The sequence below is a fragment of the Canis lupus genome, chromosome 9 (genome assembly GCF_048164855.1).
Source record: "Canis lupus baileyi chromosome 9, mCanLup2.hap1, whole genome shotgun sequence".
NCBI lineage: Eukaryota > Metazoa > Chordata > Mammalia > Carnivora > Canidae > Canis > Canis lupus.
The window spans coordinates 65,782,070-65,801,761 of NC_132846.1; the positions used below are offsets into that span (position 1 = coordinate 65,782,070).

The window sequence follows — 19,692 nt, forward strand, 5'->3', positions numbered from 1 at the left end:
TAAGCTTCTAAGAAGCAGATTCTGCCTTTCTTCACTACTGTTGTGATCATGCTCTTCGGTTGGTGGGAGGCTCTTTTCTAGCTGATTAGCAGCAAGATCCAGGAGTGTGTGGCAGGAGGGACTGGCCCGCTGGGAAGGGGTACTTGAACTGCAGCCACAGAATGACCCTGATTGGAAGGAGCAGTGAGGACCAGACTGGTGGGGGTTGGAGGAGAGAAGGCCTCAGAGGAGAGAAGAACAAATAGATAAGGAAAGCTGGAGGAACGAGGTTAGTCAGGGCTTGTCCTCAATGCAGCCAAGACCAGGCAGGCGCTGTGCTGGGTACTATGCTCAGTACTATACTGAGTACTATGCGGGGCACTATGTGCAGTACTGTGCTGGATACTGAGTTAGGTACTGTGCTGGATATTATGCTGGGCATGTGCTGGGCACTGTGTTGAGTACTACGCTTGGCATTGAGTTGAGCGCTGTGCTGGGTCCTATGCTTTGTACTACATGGGGTACCAAGTTAAGCACTGTGCTGGGCACGGTGCTAGGTGCTATACTAGGTACTATTCTCCATACTCTGCTGGGTACTGTGTTGGGCACTGGGGTCCCAGATGAACAAATAAGGCCTGATGCTTGCAGGCTGTGGCTGAGAGCACAGATGACTGTCAATGAGCCACAGATACCACAAAATAATGATCGGAGCTCCAATGAGGGATGTGGGGAAACCCAAGGAGGCTCCGCGCATAGGTGGCATTGGCACCGAGTCTTAGTGACACGCGAGCATCTGTGATGGGGGCTTGAGCAGAGGCAGAGAAGCACGATGTGTTCAGGCACAGTGTGTCCAACATCTGGAAGCCAAGTTCTGGGAAATACAGCCTGTATCGGACCACACAGGAGCCTGGAAGGCAGCTAGGAAGCAGCCCGGCTGAGGCTAGGCCCCGAGTGCAGGGCCACGGAGGCTGGGAACCAGTGGGCAGAGAGACAGGATGCTGGGACTCGGGGGACCAGCTCCTGGAGGCTGGGCATGGGCAGGGAGGGTCGGCACACATGTGATCCTGGCATCGAAACCACCTCACCCATGGGGCTGGCTCTGCCAGGGTGCCTGCACTTTGCCAAAGGCACCAGTAAGTCATTCGCCTCCAGGGTCCCTCCCTCCTGCAAGGTGACAACCAGCACCCCCACCTCCACCCCAACAAGCTGAGGCTCCCGAGGTGCCACGGCCACAGTGGGGATTCGAACCCCAGCTGGCCAGTCCTATTTCCCAGGAGCAACACTCTCTCCAGTCTCCCTTTGCAGAAGGCTTCCACCACCATGAGGGTCCTAGAGCTGCCAACACTCCTCGTGCAGAAGGCAGGGAGGGCAGGACGGCATGGGATGTGCTCCTGGCCCCGTGGCTATGAGGCATCAGAGCTGGATTGGAACTCACATCCTGGCACTGAGGCAGACAATTACCAGGAGTGCACATCACTGAGCCGCTGGGGTGCCCCCCACCAGGCCCCAGAGAGAGGTCCCATGGACTGGGGAGGTAGGAAAGTCACCAGTTGCTCCCTTCACCAGAGGGCTGAGCGAAATGTTTTTTTTTTTCTTTTTTTAAAGATTTTTAAATTTATTTATTCATGAGAGACACAGAGAGAGGCAGAGACACAGGCAGAGGGAGAAGCAGGCTCCCTGCAGGGAGCCCGATGCGGGACTCAATCCCGGGTCCCCAGGATCAGGCCCTGGGCTGAAGGTGGCGCTAAACCACTGAGCCACCCGGGCTGCCCAAATGTTTTCTTTCTTATTGCGAAATTGGTTTTGACATGTCAAAGCCCAGAAAACAGCACGCCTGAGCCCCGTGGGAGAGCCTGCGGGGGAGCACCCAAGATGTGACCCCTCCGCCTAGGTTCCAAGTCCTAAGGACCACCCTCGCCTTGGCTTATGCCTGACCCACACCCAGGGCAATGAGCTGCCAGGGTAAGAGTGTGAGGCCCAAAGGGATTAGTTCCCGAGACACCAAGTACTCGCGCAGGGCTGCGGTGTTCCAGGACAGACATCAGGAGATGGGGCTGGGGCTAGGAGTGCTTCATTTCACAAGCACGGCCACACCCACGCGAACGGGCATTCCAAGTAGGGGCAACGGCACAGGCCAGAGGCTTGCTGAGAGGACCTCGAGGCTCTCTGCTAACAGGAGAGGATGTGCCCTCGGCAGGCGGGATGGCTGGAGAAGCCGAGGCCAGCAGAGTCGTGTAGACAGTGGGAGACTCTGATGCCAGGTGGAGTTTGGTTTTTCTCCTTGGTGGGCAATGGGGAGCCATGGAAGGCTTTAGAGGAGGGGAATAACATCAATGACATCATGGGACCCTCGTGTGGCGTGGATTATGTGCATACCTGTCCCCTTCTATGCGGTGAGCCCCTGAGTAAGGCGCCCCTCACCTGCCTCCCTGCTCCAGGTGCCCACACAGGGATGGCCAGTGACGCTCCAGACTCAGCCCTGGGTTCAGGCCCTGACAAGATCAATTTCTTTTCCTTTCTTTTTTTTTTAAGATTTTTATATATTTATTCACGAGAGACCCAGAGAGAGAGGCAGAGACACGGGCAGAGGGGAGCCCGATGTGGGACTCGATCCCAGGACCCGGGGATCACGCCCTGAGCCAAAGGCAGATGCTCCATCACTGAGCCATTCAAGTGCCCCCAAGATCAATCTCTTGAGTTTTGGCTCATCGCTGTGTCTCAGAACCGCATTTTATTATTGAAAATTAGGGACAATAAAACCACATTCACCAGGCTTTCGTAAAATTAAACAGGAAAGCGGATAGCGCAGCCCCAAGCACAGAGCAGGTGTTGAATGGTGTCAGGTCCCCGCTCCCAGTGATCCGGGAGGATTCATTGTTTGATAAATGCCTGCTGGTGACAATAACAGTGCTGATGGTGACAAAGGCCAAGTCTGACGAGGGAAGGGGCTTTGGGTTGCCAACTCCTCTCCCCACTCCAGGCTCGCCCGTCCCTTCAATCCCTGACCATCCAAGTTTCCAATCCACCATCCCCCTGTTGCAGAAGAGACGTCCAAGCGCCCGGGCTCGCTGTTCCAAGCTGTCACCCTCTGAGCCCTGACCACCCCTCTGGCCCTGTCCCCTGCTTCCGCCTGATGGCTGGTGCTCCCCTATAGCCTTGTTGAGGTTCTGAGCATGTGCTACAGACTGTGCCCACCTCTGGGCCTTTCCTACACTATTGTCCCTGCCTGGAGCTCCCTCCTCACCCCCCTCACCCCTGCATCCCCCAAGCTGATTACCTCCTCTATGAGCTTCAATAGCAAAGTCACTTGTCCCCAGAGGCCTCCCTTGATCACCCAGGCTGGAGGACGTGACCTCACTGGGGCTTTTCAAGAGCCCTGGGTTCTCTGCTCACTTCACTGTCCAACTGGGAAGCCTATGACCATGACGTAAAAGTGTTCCCATCTTTCTGCCATGATGGTCACTTGGTGGAGGTGGGGGGGGCGGGGGGGGCGTTTACCAGGCCCATCAAGCACCTGGTCTTGGTTGTCATAGAAGGACACGTGGCCCAGGATGGCGAGGGCTCAGATGGCGCTACACCAGGAGGCAGGCAACGTAAGCCATGGAGAGAGGCAGGCCCCTCCACGCCTACCTCGCAGGAAGAGCAGGGCTGTATTTAATTAAGGTGTGTGGCAAGGGGCTGCGTCGGGAGCAACCTGAGGGCAGGGACCAGGGATGAATCCATCACCCGGTGGTCCCACGGCCACAGTTTGACACCTGACACAGGGGAAGCTAGTGAAAAAATGTGACTCAAAGTGACAGGTCTCTGGTCCACCAGAGCCAGGCCAGTGAAGGCATGAGAAGCACCATTCTGAGATCCTTAGCCCTACCCCTTTCTAGAAAGGAAGCAAAATGAGGCCAGCAAGAAGCAGAGCTGGGAGTTGAACCCAAGATGTCTAGACTCCAAAGTCTGTCCTCTCTCAAGTCCAGTGAGCTGTTCTATCATACAGAACACCCAAGAAACTAGAATGCCCTGCTCTCTGCCCTGCCAGGCATGGTTTTATTGTGAATACCCCGTCTCTGATCATCTGAGAAGCACATGACACTGCAGGGAAGCAGAAAGCTCATCTGACAAGGACTCAGAAGATTCAAATTCCAGGATGGAATATCCCATCCAGAGACCTTTCCACCTTCGACAAGTCACATGACCTGAGACCCATTTTCCCCATATGGGAAAACACGGACAATGGCTCCTCCTTCACGATGTTGTGTTGAACCTCAAATGATGAGCCCTAGCAACGTGATATAAATGTCTTAATTTTGACTGTCCATTTCTTAAAAAGAGCACTAGATATTTTCTGTAAGAGGCACAAAAGAAAGAAAGCACACAGTGTGGGGTCAGCCCCATTTCTAGCCTGGTCGGGAGACCAGTTTGTGTAGGAAAAGGTTAGCCCCCCTCAAAAGTGACCATGGTGATGTGACAAGTTAGAATTGTGCAATAGCCCAGTGGATGTGACCCAAGAGACGCCTACGTCATGGCTTTGCTTATAGATCGGAAAGTGAGGCCCAGAGAGGGATGGGGACTTGCCAAAGGCCACAGAGCACTTTAGCATCGGCATGGACACTATGACCTAGGTCTCTGATTCATTCATTCATTCATTCATTCTTCCCCTTGGCCCCGAGCCTGAAGCAGATGCCGTTGGATGTGGGCACCATAATGCCAGGCCAGGCACTGGGCACCAGCACTTCCGACAGGTGTAGACCCACAGGCTCTGAGCCCTGCTTGGGGAAGCTGGGGGGTCACTTCCAACTGGATAGAGCCCCTTCCGCACCTTCCTGAAGGCCGATCTGGGCCCACCGAGACCTGGCAGAGACCTGAGGCCCAGGGTAGCAGGGGAGCTGCAGGGCACCAGGCCTGGCCCACCTGGGCTGGCTGGGGGCCCACCTGGCCGCACGGTGCCTCTGCCAGGACAGGAAAACCAGAGGGCACCTGGCAGCGTGCGGTCCCAGGACCAATAGTGACGCCTCACCCGGAGCAGGTTAGCAATGCCGTGGGTGGCATCCACCGTGACCTTCTGCATCAGAACCCGTCCTCAAACCCAAATCCCCAGAAGATTCAAACACATCAAAGTTTGCGAGAGTCAAGTCCACCCTGCCATTTAACAGTCCAGGAAGGTGGGGCCCGAGAGGGAGGGACGTGGCCAAGGCCATGGGGCTACGGAGGCCACGGCCTCTGCCTACCTCGGTCTCCCGCAGCCTGGCCTCCAGGGCCGCCCGGGGCCCCTGGGTGTTGTCGTTGACCTGCAGCCGATCCTGCACGGCCCTCATCCACTCCCAGGCGTCCTCCACGCTCCTGTCGAAGCTCTCCTGGGCCAGCTGAGTCATGGCACCTGCAGGGGCTAAAGACAAGACCACATGAGATCAGGCCGGCGGGGCAGGGGTAGGGCAGCGGGGCTGGGGGACCAATGCTGGGGACAGCTGCACAGCTGGGGAGGATGCACGGCGGCAATTGTGTGTGTCAAAAGGCCAAAGGACCAGGGAGGAAAGCAGGCTTCTGCTGTGGCCAAGCAGGGAGAGGGGGGCCCAGGGCACTGGGCTGGCGAAGATTCTCTCGGGCCTCTCAGCTTCCCTGGCCCCCCTCACCCTACCTTGGGACTCAGGGCCAACCCTCTCCGGTCTCTGCGGGTTGGCGCCCCTCCAAAAGAGAATCCCCAAACACATGTGGTCTGAGATGGCCACGACATAATGAATCACGATCTGCATGGACCCAGAAGCCTTAACCTAAGAAACGATTTTTGGCATCGGCCAAGCTGACGCCGGCCCCGGAAACTCACCGGAATATAAAGGTCCCAGGGTCAGGGCCAACCATGTAGCCAGGTGTCTTGTTGCTAGTTTGCCACCAGCTTGGGTCCACCGCAGACCATCACTGGTGTTTTTCCACCGAGCCACACGCCACCTGGCTTGTGGCAGCCACGGACAATCAACTGACCTTACACTTGAGATGAGCCCCACCTGCTCTGGCATATTAGGGGCAACCTGCCTGCCAGCATGGACCCCCCCCACCAGGTAAACCAGCCCTCCACGACGCTGCCCTCTGCTCCCTGACCCTCACCTTTTAGCTGCAGACACAGAAGCTCAGATTTTCGCACTTAACTTTCTTAGAGTCCCATGAAGCCCAGGCAAAACCATTCTATACTCCAGTTCTAGCTGTCTGCTTATGGCAACTATAACCTGCTAACCTGCTTTGGATTAAAGTTATTTATATCCGCATCTTGGGTGAAGGGATTGTGTGTAGCTTATCCCCAACCTCCCACAACGCCTTGCACAGAGGAAGCGCTCTGCAGATGTTGAAACAGCCCGGAATTGGTATAAAGTTTAGTGCACCATGGAAAACAGAACAAAACGAGAAATACGCAAATGCCCAACAGTGGGGGGATTAGGTAAGGAAAGGAAGGCACACTGCATTTCAGGATATCAAGCGGCCCACAAAAATACATTGAAAATGAATCGATGATGGGGAATTCTTACGACATGATACCCAAAAACTAGGCAAAACTGTGTATTTAGTAGGTACGACTCTACAACTAATAAAAGCAAACAAAACCACAAGCAACTGCGCTCATGGGAAGAGCTGGGGCAGTCCTGCCATGACGAGTCCCCGTGACTTAACTAGAGCAGAGGGGGGGTGTGGGCTGAAGTGGCTCGAGCCGGGGCCCATGTGACCTCAGGCCTCTCTTTTCCTGGCAGAGTGTCCTTGGAGGCCAGTTGGTCAAAGGCGATTCGCCTGTGGATGGTGGAAACGTGCAGCTGGGGGGTTTTGTTTCCTTGTTTTTCCACAGACGCTTTGTGAGTTTTCTAGAGAGCAAGCATCACTTTACAAAGAAAAATTAAAAGCAACAACAAACAAACCCAGTTTCTTCACATGGTTGAACTGTGTGCCGGCCCTTCCTTCTGGTTCAGCAGCTGGTCGCTCAACAAGCATTGATTGAGAAACTGAGATTCTGAGCACCCCCGCCAGGTGGGCGCCGAGCTAGGCCTTCCAGGCTGGAGGATGCTATCCACGCGCGGGGGTGGGATCTGGGCCTGCAGTTCAGAGCTCAGTGGCCCGTCCTGTTTTCCTTTCAGAGCTGTTTTGATTTTTTTTTTTTTTCTAACAGTTTAATATGTTCCCTGAAGCCACTCCCTGTCTTTGAAAGCTTCGTTTGTAAAGCACATTAGGATGCGCGGGCGTTTAAATTGGCTCATTGTGTCTTTAATCTCTTGTCTAGCTTGGGACTTGATTGGCTTCCAAAAGCTCAGGCTTTTACGTAACTTTACAAAGCAAAAGGAATGGGAGGGGCAGAAAGGAGTCTCCCCGTGCCTCTGATGGTGGAGACAGCCTTAATCACAACAGCAGGGAGGCCTGGGAGGGCCCTTCTGGCTGGAAATGCTCAAGGCCTGTGAGCTTGCAGGTGGCGTTCAAGACCCTGGGGCCTCTTGGCCTGTTTTGCCAACCGTTTTGTTCCCATTCAGAGTCCTGCACAGGGATGAAGCACGTGCTCCCAGCCAGGCCTGCCTGCAGAGGCCCCGGGAGAAAGGCTGCGCACTGAACGCATGCGTGGGCAGCAGGTGGATGAGCTGCAGGCCAGGGTGCGGGTTTTGAGGGATGTGGGACCGCTCTTGCACTTCTGTGGACTCCTTCTCTGAGCAGAGGCTTGAAATGCCAACCATAAAATGCAAAGAATTACAAAGGAAATCAATCATATTAAAACACAGTTATCGGGAGGCCAGGGTGCCTTGGCTGGTTGAGCATCCCACTCTTGGTCTCGGCTCAGGTCGTGATCGCAGGGTCCTGGGATCGAGCCCTGGGTCGTGCTCCAAGCTCAGAGGGGAGCTTGCTTGGGATTCTCTGTCTCCCTCCTGCTCTGCCCCTTCCCCGCCCGCCCCCAGCTCGCTCTCTAAATAAATAAATAAAATCTTTTTAAAAACCCATAGTTATCAAAAGACTAAATTAATGAGATACACATGCACGCGTGCGCACACGCTTTTTTATTAACGCATTAAATCAAAAGAGCTAAGAGTGGGGTTTATTACTACCCTAATTTTGAAGTAGTGATGGGGAGGGACAACATTTCAAGGTATCTCCAACTGCAATGCAGCATAAAAGCCTATGTGACAACGTTACCTGAGCTGGTCATGCGAGAGGGGGCTTTGCTTTGGTTCTGCCCCCGGCATGACGGCAGGAACTGCTCACAGGTAGAGGTTCTCAGCAGTAAGACTAAGGCCTTCAACCCTAAATTCCATCTGTAGCTCCCTCTGGGTCCCCAGAGCTTGGGGGGGGGGGGGATTTCTGCTCTACGCCTTCTCGCAGCCAGGAGGAAGGAGAGCCTATTTTGTTCCACAGGGTGGAAAATTTTCAGCTAAAAATCAAATGGGCAGGAGAAAAGCCAAGCCCATCCACAATTGATTTAAGGAGCAGGACTGCTGGTCCTTGTAAGCATCCCTCAACTGAGTTTACTGGGAGCCTCGTGGACTTCCCGGGTGGAAGCCAGGGGCAGAGGTACAGCCCTGGGTTGGGGGGTGGGGGGACACCACGTGAGCTTTGAGAAACAGCCAAGGAGGGCCTGCCTGTCACCTGGCCTGGAGCAGGTGGAATAAGTGGAAGGCTCCTGCACTGGGGGGGGGGGGGGGGGGCGGGTGAGGCTGGAGCATGGGAACAGGGAGATGGTGACCAGAGGACTCTGGACAGGGGTTGGGGTGGCAAGGGCCAGATCAGAGCCTTCAGAGCCACATCCAGGAGGCGGCACTGGCCTCTGGGGACAAGAGCCAGCGAGGGTTCAGGTCGAGGGAGGGCATGACTATCTCTGAGCTTCCAGCAGGTGCCCCTGACCAGGGAGGGTAGAGAGGGGCAGCACCCAAGGGGGTGGGGGGGCAGCTGCAGGAGGCCACGGACTGGGAAGGAAGGCTGTGCGAGTGAGCATGTGAGCATGGTGGTACGCATGCCTCTCTGGAGGAGCACCAGCATCCTTGGCAAGTTTGTTTGTCCTTCTTGGATTGGTTGAACGGACATAGTATTATAAAGGGGACTATGTATTTTCCAAACTATTTGGAAGAGAAGAAAGAAAGAAAGAAAGAAAGAAAGAAAGAAAGAAAGGAAGGAAGGAAGGAAGGAAGGAAGGAAGGAAGGAAGGAAGGAAGGAAGGAAGGAAGGAAGGAAGGAAGAAAGAAAGAAAGAAAGAAAGAAAGAAAGAAAGAAAGAAAGAAAGAAAGAGTACTCAGGGCTTAAAAAAAAAAAAAAAAAAAGTTTCCATTTCCAAGTCCAAGCAGCAGCCCTGGGGTGCGGCTGCAGGTGGCAGGAGGCTGGGCCTCCAGGAGTGTGTCTGGACTATTCTGAGGCGTCGGTGACAGGGTTGAGCAGGAGGACGAGGCCCTCTGCGGCTCGGGTGCTGCTGGTCTGCTGGAGGGGAGAGAGAGCACAGCCAAACTTCCCCGGTTTCCAGCGTCCTGTTGTCACAAATGACAGTGGGAAGGGACAGGATATTTTTGCCTTGACAACAGACGAGCCAAGCCAGGGCACAGAATAAAGCCAAGTTGGGTCACATCACGTGTTCAGAGGGAACCTGGGTCAAGAGCCAGAGGTGTGCAAGACCCACATGCTAGCAGGAGGCTGGCGAGACTGGTAGGCTTCCTCCAGATCACAAGGGGAGAGCTTAACCAGAGCCTGAGGGGGAAAGTTCAGGAAAAAATGGGGGTAGAAGCGTGGTCAGTACGTGTGCTGTGTGCAGAAAGTGCTGGAAACATGATGTAGCCTAAAGGGAAGAGAAGGGCACCAACAGGGCTGCCATAATAAAGGGCCTACACTGTGCTAGGCTTGGCCTTGAGTCCTCGGGGCACCCCTGACCTGCGAGGGAGGTGACATAGGGGGCCACTGAGTAGAAGTGGGGCTCCCCCTCGTGCTGTGTGCTGCGGCTGCACGGCGGGGGGAGCTCACCCAGCCTCCTCCTCTCTGCCTGTGCCTTCCTCTTAGAAGGTAGTGGGGACTCATCAGGAAGGCAGGTGTTCAGAGGCCGGGGTGTCCCCACCTTCTCCACTACACTGGAGGGACGAAGAGCAGCAGGAGCTGGGTATCGCCGGACGCTGACTGCCCACCGGGGCTCAAAACCCTGTCTCCTGAAGGCTCAGTGAGCACAGGCTCCTCCCTCCCCATCCCTTCCCCTCCCAGGATGCTGCAGAGCTGAAGCCGGAGGGTGGGGTGAGGGGCCACCTGTAAGGGGCGGACACCATAAGGACCAGGCGGGGGCAGTCCCCTGCCTCAATCCCTCATTCTCTGGGAATGCGCCAACACTCCAACTCAGCTTGCCCTTTGGTGATCTGGGTGCTGTAAGCATCCTGTTAGGACCTAGCCAGAGGGAGGGCCACAGTCAGGGCCACAGAGTGGCAGTTACGTGGCTGGCCACTATTGGTACCAATTTACAAAGACGGAGACGGGCTCAGAAAGGCAAAAAGGCCTGCCAAAGCGGTGGATGCAGGATCAAGGATAATAATCGTGATAACCAACAAGTATCTGGCATTCTGTGTGCCTGACTGTGGGATGAAGGACTTAGAGCTATTAGCTCATTTATCCCACAAGGCCCCAGTGAGAGACTTGTTATTACCCCTCCATTATTGCTGAGAAAATTGGGGATCAGTGATACTAAGAACACTGCCCAAACCAGAGGGATGTAGCAGAATGGGCAGGATTTGAATTCAGGACAGAGTCCAAATTTGCTCTTAAACACCATGGCTCTATGCAGCTTCCACGCCCTTGCTTGCGTACCCCCACCCCCCGAGGGTTGTCCATGCAGCCCAGGGAGCCTGGGGCGGCCAGCCCTCTGCAGATCCTCTGTGATGAACATCTAAGTTCCAGGGTAAATCTGGGCCTCTGCTCAGAAAGCTGGCCCCTGCTGCCACGCAGCCTGTCATGCAGCGCCTGGTCACTGGCATTTGTTCTGGGACCCAGAAGGCTTCAGGATGCAGACCTGAGTAAACCCGGGCCCCCATGGCAGGCTCTATGGGCAGTGACAGCTCAGTGTGCCTGTTCCGCCGGCCTGGCCAGGGGCCCCCGCCACGCACTGACCCAGAGTCCCCTTCGGTGACTCATCCCTGCCCTGCCACAGTTTCCACCGACTCATTCCCACTGCTCTCACGCACGCGGATGGAATTTCAGGAACTGAGCATGCAGCTGGGTTTAATCCCAAAGCTTATTCCGAGTGGATTCGGGGAACGCGCTCTTTTGTTCACGGAGGACAGACAATGATGTGGCGAGGCCACCGTTCGGAGCACCGGGATGCTCCTGGGGGATCCTCTCTCACGTGGCATGCGGAGAAGGTGATTCTGAGAGCAAAGTGTCAAAGGAGGGGACAGAGCTTCACACCACCTTGTTTCATCTTGTAACAGCCGCTAAGATGTCTGAATCCAGAGCTGGGAACAATTGCTGGGCTTTGTCCCATTTTTGGAGGGAAGCACAGGCTCAGAGAGGCTGAAGGATGGGCCCAGAGCCACACCGACAGGACGCCACGGCCCCCCTCTGCCCGCCGCCTTGTGAATGCTCACACCAGACACCCCGTGTCCTAACAGGGTTGTAGGGTCCACGTGACAATTCCAGCCACAAAGAGGACGGGCCAGGGATGGCTTTCACAGCAAGGGCTCTGAGAGCGATTTTCAAACAGCCCCCCGTCACGGATAAATGGTGACTGGCAGGGAAAACCAGCTGTTCTCTAGCCCAGTTTGTGCCCCCGACACTGACCGTAAAACAGCATTTCTGATTTCTCTAAACTGACCAAAGCCAAGTTCTCCATCAAAAGGCACAGTGCAGAGGATGCCTAGATTTCTACCCAGAGGGCACTGACCTTTGCAAGCATAGTCAAAGGTCAAATATGATTATCTGAGAGGGTAGAGAATGTACAGGGCAAGGAAAAGAGAATGCGAGGTGGGGGGCAGCAGAACACGTCCCTGGGGTGGGGCAGGTGGCTCCGAGGTGTGGGGCCACGGCTCTTCGGGCACAGGTGTGCAGGGAGGGCAGCCAATCAGAGGCCTCGAAGGGGAGGGCTCCCTGTAGGGATCCTGAGGGGGGTCCTGAGAGGCACCCCGGCCCCAGGGTCCCAGCCAGCTGCTGGCAGTGTGGGCAGGACGGTCAAAGGTCAAGGAGGCAGGGACTGGCCATCAGGTGCAGGTCAGAGAGTGCTGGGCAGGGCGTCAGAGCACCAGCCCAACCTGCCTGGGACACAGGGCCTCACACCACAGGCATGAGGTTGCACAGGCCAATCGATGCGGTCCTCCTGGCCGCTGATTCAGGAGAGAACTTAGGTGGGTGTTGGTTTTTCACACAATGGGCCGTGACTCAATCCCCTGCCTGGTCAGTAAAAACCTACTCACACTCCCAAGGACTCCGGGGATGACATCACCAAGGCTCTGGGCCTAGAGGACAGTGCTCCGTCACTGCCCAGGCCCCAAGGCCCCTCCCTGAGATCTAGCCCAATGGGATGGAAGCCTGGATGGGATGTCAGTCCTTCTTACTCCTTGCACCTGCCCTGACCTCCTTCCCTCCCCACGTGATCTACAGCAGGCAGCATCTGTGACAGCAATGGCAGTGCCAGAGGTCCCCTGACCCTCCTCCAGGCCTCACAACTTCTCTCAGGGAGGAATCTTCCCCAGAGAGGGGCGATTCCAGTAGTCACTCCTGAACCCACCAGACCTGCCTGGCCTTCCGGCCTGACCTTCCTTGGCACTTCCCCCCCCCCACCAGTGCCCCCTCTTTAGACTGTCTGGATCCTCCACACGGTAGCCCATGGGGGCAAGTTTGGCCACAGCCACTGCGCACACCTTGCCACACACCTCCTGCAGCTCCCGGATCCAAGAACACGTAGGCAAACCGCTTCAAAGGAAAAATCAGGGCTGCACAGTAACACATTCTCAGAACCCACTCTGAGCAACTCGGACTTTAGAAACGAGAGCTTTCTGGGGCCCCTGGGTGGCTCAGTGGTTGAGCGTCTGCCTTTGACTCAGGTCATGATCCCAGGTCCTGGGGTCGAGTCCCACATCAGGCTCCCTTTTGGAGCCTGCTTCTCTCTCGGCCTGCGTCCCTGCCTCCCTCTCTGTGTCTCTCATGAATAAATAAATAAAATCCTAAAGAAATGAGAGCTTTCTGCTAGATGAAAATGTCTTGCAGTTCGAAGGTGTCACACTGATGTGTACAGTTTTTAACTTTTTATTTGTTCTTAGGGGACAAGTTGTAAAACTTCTCATAGAACCTGTGGCCTCCAGAAAGACGTCTTCCTCAGATCCCAGTTTGAGAAACCCTGCATGGGCTGATGAAGTGAGAGCTCCTCTCCACCCTCAAGGATGGAGCTCCCACCTCACTGCACCACACGGGGAATGTTTCCAGAAGCTTAGAGCCTGGGTGCTCCCCCTCCCTCTCCCTTCAGCTTGGTTCTGCACAGGGAAGTCCTCCCCTGCCACACCCCTCCACACCTGCTTCTCACAGACTCTTCCCTGTTCTCCTTTCCAAGATCCCCTTAACAGCCACCCAGAAGGGGAGACCTTCCCGGCTCTCTCCCCCCTCTACCCCACACGACAGCCCTGCCCTTCCCCCGGAGCCCAGGGACCCTGTGCATGCTGCCATTTATTGCAGGTTTAGTAAGCACTTTCCATGGATTTTCCCCACATTCTCCTCCCGACCTGGGAGGCAGTTACGATCCCTACTGGTTCCATCTCACGGAAAGAAAACTGGGCCTTTGGGAGGCACGACCTGGCTAATAAGCCACCGACCCAGCATGGGAGCCCACAGCTGGACTGTGCTGTTGGTGTTTCACCGTTCCTGTTTCTAGACTTCTCTGAAGAAGGCCGGCGTCGGACTCTTCTGGTTGACCCACTGACTGGAGATGGGGTTGCCTTCCTTTTTAATAGCTTTCCTGGGAGTCTAATTGATGAACAAACACATGGTCACGTTGTACCATTTGTAGGTCCGGGCAGGTACAGCCATAAAACCATCACCCCATTCAAGATAAAGAACACGTCCATCCCAGGTTCCGGATTCCTTCCCCCCTCTGCCCACACCCCGTCCCAGGCAACCGCTGATGTGTGCGCCATCCCTAGAGATGACTTTGCCTTTTTCTGGAGGATTTCACATAAAGTGAATGATGCACTATGTATATATGTACGTACGTATTTTGGGCCTGGCTCCGTTCACCCGGCACAACTACTCTGAGATACCTCCCTGCCGATGCCTGGTATGGATGGCTCATTCCTCTCCGTGCTGAGTAATAATATCCCCCAGTCTGTGCAGACCGCAGGTTGTTTCTGCAGCCCCCCCCCGGAGGGGCAGTCTTCAGCTTTTCTGAACACTGTGTGCAGGCATTTGCTTTCCTTTCTCTTGCAGAAACACCTCAGCGTGGAGAGGCTGGCTCACATGGTAGGTGTTATGTTTACATTTTTTATTTTTTTATTTTTTTTTTGTTTTTTGTTTGTTTGTTTGTTTTGTTTACATTTTTTAGAAACTGCTAGACTGTTTTCCAAAGCGGCCGCACCCCTGTCGGTTCCCACCAGCAGCGTGCGAGGGTTCTGGTTCCCGCACATCCTCCCAAGGCCAGGTGTTCCAATCTTAGCTCTTCTAACAGGTGGGCAGCGAGGGCTCAACGCGGTTTTAATCTGCAGTCCCCAAGGCCAACCACCTGATGGACTTGCCACGGTACCTAGAGCTGCCTTACTAAGCTGCCGAGCTTTGCAGAGCACTTCCCAGGCACCCCCCCCCCCTCTTGAAGGGTGCTGGTGGCTCAGCTCCTGGCCCCAAGGGCTGCAGGCCAGAGGAGTGAGTAGTTGAGTGACAGGGATACACAGCCAACAGGGATCCGCTCCAATGCCAAGGGCCTGCCAGCCGGCTCCTTGAACAGGTGGCTCTCTGAGGCCAAAACCCTTGAACCAACAGCCAGAAGCATGTAATGTGCATTGGTCTCTCTAAGCTCTAAAACAGGGCTTCTGTGGGGGTCCTATTCTGTGCTCCCTCAGCTCCCAGGGTTCGAAAGCGATGTGCATGGCTGCACAATAATTAATTAATTGCACTGAATTAATTGCACTGAATTAATAATTCAGTGGCTGCCACACCAGGGATGGAGATCAACAATTGTGGTCTCCTCACACCAGGGATGGAGATCAACAATTTCCCCAACTGTGCTGATCTCGGCCTATTCTTGTTTGAACTCAAACTTGTACCACCCAGCCCTTGCCTGTCTTGATCAAGGTGCCTGGGATAGACACTGACATACAGTAGGTACTACAAATACTTGCCAAGAGATAGGTAAATCTGGAAATTATAAAGAATAATATATACTGTCTATGGCCACACCCCTGGAATGCACCGGATCTCGTCTGATCTGGGAAGCTAAGCAGGGTCGGGCCTGGTTAGTACTTGGATGGAAGAATAATATTTACGGGGATGCCCGGGTAGCTCAGTGGTTGAGCACCCGCCTTCGGCTCAGGTCATGATTCTGAGGTCCTGGGATCGATTCCCACATCAGGCTCCCCATTGTGAGCCTGCTTCTCCCTCTGCCTGTGTCTCTGCCTCTCTGTGCCTCTCATGAATAAATATATAAAGTCTTAAAAAAAAAACAAATAATATTTACTCCCATTGGCACTTAGTAGTAGGTACTTGATAATTATTAGCTCAATGCTTTTTTTTTCTTTTTTACTAAAAGGAAGAAGTATGGAACCAGAAGGAGCATCTCTCTGGTCTTTTTTTTTTTTTTTTTTTTTTTTGCATCTCTCTGGTCTTACTGGTCCTTGATGTACACAGGCTGTGGGTTCAGGGAAAAACCCGAGAAAGGCAGGGATGGGAAGGATAGACAACAGCAACTCTGCTAACCCAGTATCAGAGCCTTCCTGCAGGGCATGTGGGCCCCGGCATGGGATTAGGGAACACTGGCTCTGATGTCTCCTTGTTGGTAAAGTGGAAGCAAGAGTTGCCACCTGACTTCCATCCTCTCTGAACTTTATTTTATTTGTTTTAAAGATTTTATTTATTCATGAGAGACACAGAGAAAGAGGCAGAGACACGAGCAGAGGAAGAAGCAGGCTCCCCATGGGGAGCCCAATGCAGGACTCGATCCTGGGACCCCAAGATCACACCCTGAGCCGAAGGCAGATGCTCAACCCCTGAGCCAGCCAGGCGTCCCCTCTCTGAGATTTAAATCGGAAAGTTGTCTCGCAGGGAAAGAGCATATCCAATTCACCTCGGGACTTTTTCTAACACAGTCACTCTTAGTAAGGGAATTCTATGTGGCCAAGAAGCCCCACTCTATCCAAATGCCCAGGACTGTAATGACCATCTTCACTGCTGGGGGCAGAAAGACTAACTACTGTGTTACCAGGTTACAGCCCCCCAATGGCCATGGGCTATCACCAGCCATTGTGAAGCAGGCGGGAGTACATGCTGGAGGAAATGCTACACTGCTCTAACCCACAACTCCAACCTGTCACAACTGGAGACCTTCATACTAGCTCTCTGTGCCATACCCTACAAAGGAGGTGCTATTATTAGCTCCATGTTACAGATAAGGCAACAAAGCACAGAGATCTTAAATGACTTTCCTCTAAGCATGCAAAGCTAGAATTGAAACTTTGACAGTCTGGCTCCAGAGGCTTCTTCTCCTTATCCCCTTATCACTTTACCTGTGGCAAGTGGTCAGTACTACCTGGTTGGCATGTTAGGGATGGCTGGAAAGCCAAAGGTGTCAGTTAAGTAACAGCCACAGGTAGGTGGTGGGTGAAAGATCTGTGAAGGTCCGGTACAGCTCAACTAACGTTCTCCAGATACTTCCTAGAGCATTTGGGCCAGGCCTATGGCCTTATCAGCAAAGCTATGTTTTGCCATTCCCCCCTTGCACCTACAGCCCCTGGTGCACCAATCAACACGCCCCACTTAGCTCCATGACTGCTGGTGGATGTGTCTACCTTCCCAATAGACTGTCACCCTTGAGGGCAGAGGCCATGTCTCATCTGCTCTATATACACAGAGCATATGTGGCATGGAAGAGGTCAGCGGTGCTGCTTACTAATTGAGCGCAATGTCGCTGTTCTTGGAAAAACAGGGCTGGCTTTTGTGGGGCCAGTCTGGGCTAGGGAGTTGCCAACACTGCCTCCAGATTTGAGGGTGGCTCCAGATCTCAGGCTGCAGGGCCGGTCTCACAGGATGATGGGATACCCCAAGGAGCCAATGAAAGATTCTGCAGAGTCCTCCTTGAGTCTCAGCATATAACAATCGGGCCACTTCTGAGGAATCCTCTTAGCTAGCTGTGCCATTTTATGAATGGGAAGACTGAGGCTTACAGAAAGAAAGAGACCCACCCAAGATCTCGCTCGGTGGTAGAGCTATGACCAGGATTTATCTTAGTATAAATACATCCTATGTAATGCACATTTCAAACTGACCCACTGATAAAGAAACAATGAGCAATCATATTTACAGACAGTTAAATTTCAACAAGGGTGCCAAGAAAATTCAATAAGAAGAGTCTGTTCAACAAATGTTGGGACAGCTTGATAATCCCATGCAAAAGATAGAACTTGGACCCCTACCTCACACCATAGACAAAAAGTAACTCAAAATAGGGGAGACTGTGTGGCTCAGTCAGTTAAACATGTGCCTCCGGCTCAGGTCATGATCCTGGGGTCCTGGGATCAAGTCCCAGATTAGACTCCCTGATCAGCAGAGAATCTGTTTCTCCCTCTCCCTCTGCCCCTCCCCTGCTTGTCTCTCTCTTTCTCTGTCAAATAAATAAATACAATCTTTAAAAAAATTTTTCTTTAAGAGTAACTCAAAATAGATCAAAGGTCAAGTTATAAAAAGCCAGACTATAAAACTCTTAGAGGGAAACATGACCATAAATCTTCCTGGCCCAGGACTAGGCACTGATATCTTAGATGTGACACCAAAAGCACAAGCAACAAAGGAAAACTAGAAAAATTGGACTTTATCAAAATTATAAACTTTTGTGCTTCAAAGGGCACCATCAAGAAAGTGAAGAGAAAACCCAGTGAATGAAAGAAATTTTGCTAATTATTTACCTGATAAGGTACTTCTATCTAGAAAGACAAAAACCCAATTATACAATGGGCAAAGGATCTGAACGGCATTTCTTCAAAGAAGATGTGCGTACAAATAGCGGATAAGCACATCAAAGGATGTTCAACATCATTAGCTATCGGGGAAATGGAAATTAAAACCAAAATAAGATACCACTTCATACTCATTAGGATGCTTAGAATGAAAAAGACAAACAATAACAAACTATGTGCAAAGATGTCGAAAAAGTGGAAACCTCATAAACTGCGGGTGAGAATATATGATGGTGCAGCCACTTTGAAAAACATCCTGGCAATTCCTCAAGTGACTGAACATATAGCTGTTACCAGAGGTTCCAGCAATCCGTAGGTATCTACTCGAGAAATTACAATATGTCCCCACACGAAAACTTGTACACAAATGTTCATGATAGCCGAAAAAGTGGAAACAACCAATTTACCCAACTTATGAATGGGTAAATAAAATGTTATATCCTTACCATGGAATATTATTCAGCAAGAAAAAGGAATGAAGCGATCCATGATGCCATGATATAAATGCCCCTGAAATATGATGCTAATGAAAGACGCCAATCCCAAAGGGTCACATACTGCATGATTCCACTATGAAACATGTAGAACAGGCAAATCTATAGAAATGGAAAGTAGGTGGGATCCCTGGGTGACTCAGCGGTTGAGTGCCTGCTGTCTCTCATGAATAAATAAATAAATAAATAAATAAATAAATAAATAATAATAAATAATAAATAAATAAAAATAAATAATAATAAATAAATAAATAAATAAATAAATAAATAAATAAATAAATAAATAAATAAATAAAATCTTAAAAAAAAATATGGAAAGTAGGTTAGTGCTGCCTAGGGGGAGGATTGGGGGGAGGATGGGGGTGCTACAGTTTTCTCCTTGGGGTAATAAAAATCTTTTAAAAATGATCGCAGTAATGCTTGTACGACTCTGTGAACATACTAAAAGGCATCAAACTGTATACTTTAAATGGGTGAATTATATGATATGAATTATATCTCAATAAGCTTTTTTTTAAAGAAACAATCAGAATCTGAAAACTAAGAGGGTCATTCAAAAAGACCTAGATTAAGTACTCATCTTTGCTTGAATTTCCTTAAAAATATACCCATATATACACACATATATGTATATATATACACCCACCAAAAGGCCTCCAAGACCCTTGCACACCTCTAGTGATGGGTGGCTCACTACCTCTTCCAGGCAGCCCATCTTCTTTTTACATAGCTCAGGGGATAAGGAAGTTCTTCCCTCTGGGGATCCAAACCCTGCATCTTACCAGTGGTGTGCCCATATATAAGGAGCTAAGGGGCTAGTTGAGATCTTTTTCAAAATGATAAACCTGTACCTTCCATCCACTGGGCATGTATTAGGTGCCAGCCAACATACTCCTCCCTCTGTAGGCATGCATCACCTCACCTGACCCTTAAGATAACTTTGAAGGTTGTTATGATAGTCCCTTCTTTAAAGATAAGGAAACTGAGTCTCTGAGAGTTGAAATAACTTCACTTTAAAATCTTAGGGGCGCCTGGGTGGCTCAGTCAGTTAAGCATCTGACTTGATTTTGGTTCAGGTCATGATCTCAGGGTCGGGAGATAGAGCCCCACATTGG

At 52.2% G+C, this 19,692-nt stretch overlaps 1 protein-coding gene across 7 annotated transcripts in view; it reads right to left on the minus strand.

The window, feature by feature from the left end:
- The window catches only part of SYNE3 (spectrin repeat containing nuclear envelope family member 3), a 106,337-nt gene that overhangs the window by 66,188 nt on the left and 20,457 nt on the right, over positions 1-19,692 (minus strand). For all 7 annotated transcript variants that reach the window (XM_072839825.1, XM_072839817.1, XM_072839823.1 and 4 more), the window contains one exon: positions 5,199-5,356. In XM_072839825.1, coding sequence (XP_072695926.1) covers positions 5,199-5,342 — 144 coding nt within the window. In that variant the 5' untranslated portion in view covers positions 5,343-5,356. Of the gene's footprint in view, positions 1-5,198; positions 5,357-19,692 lie in introns of those variants that run through there.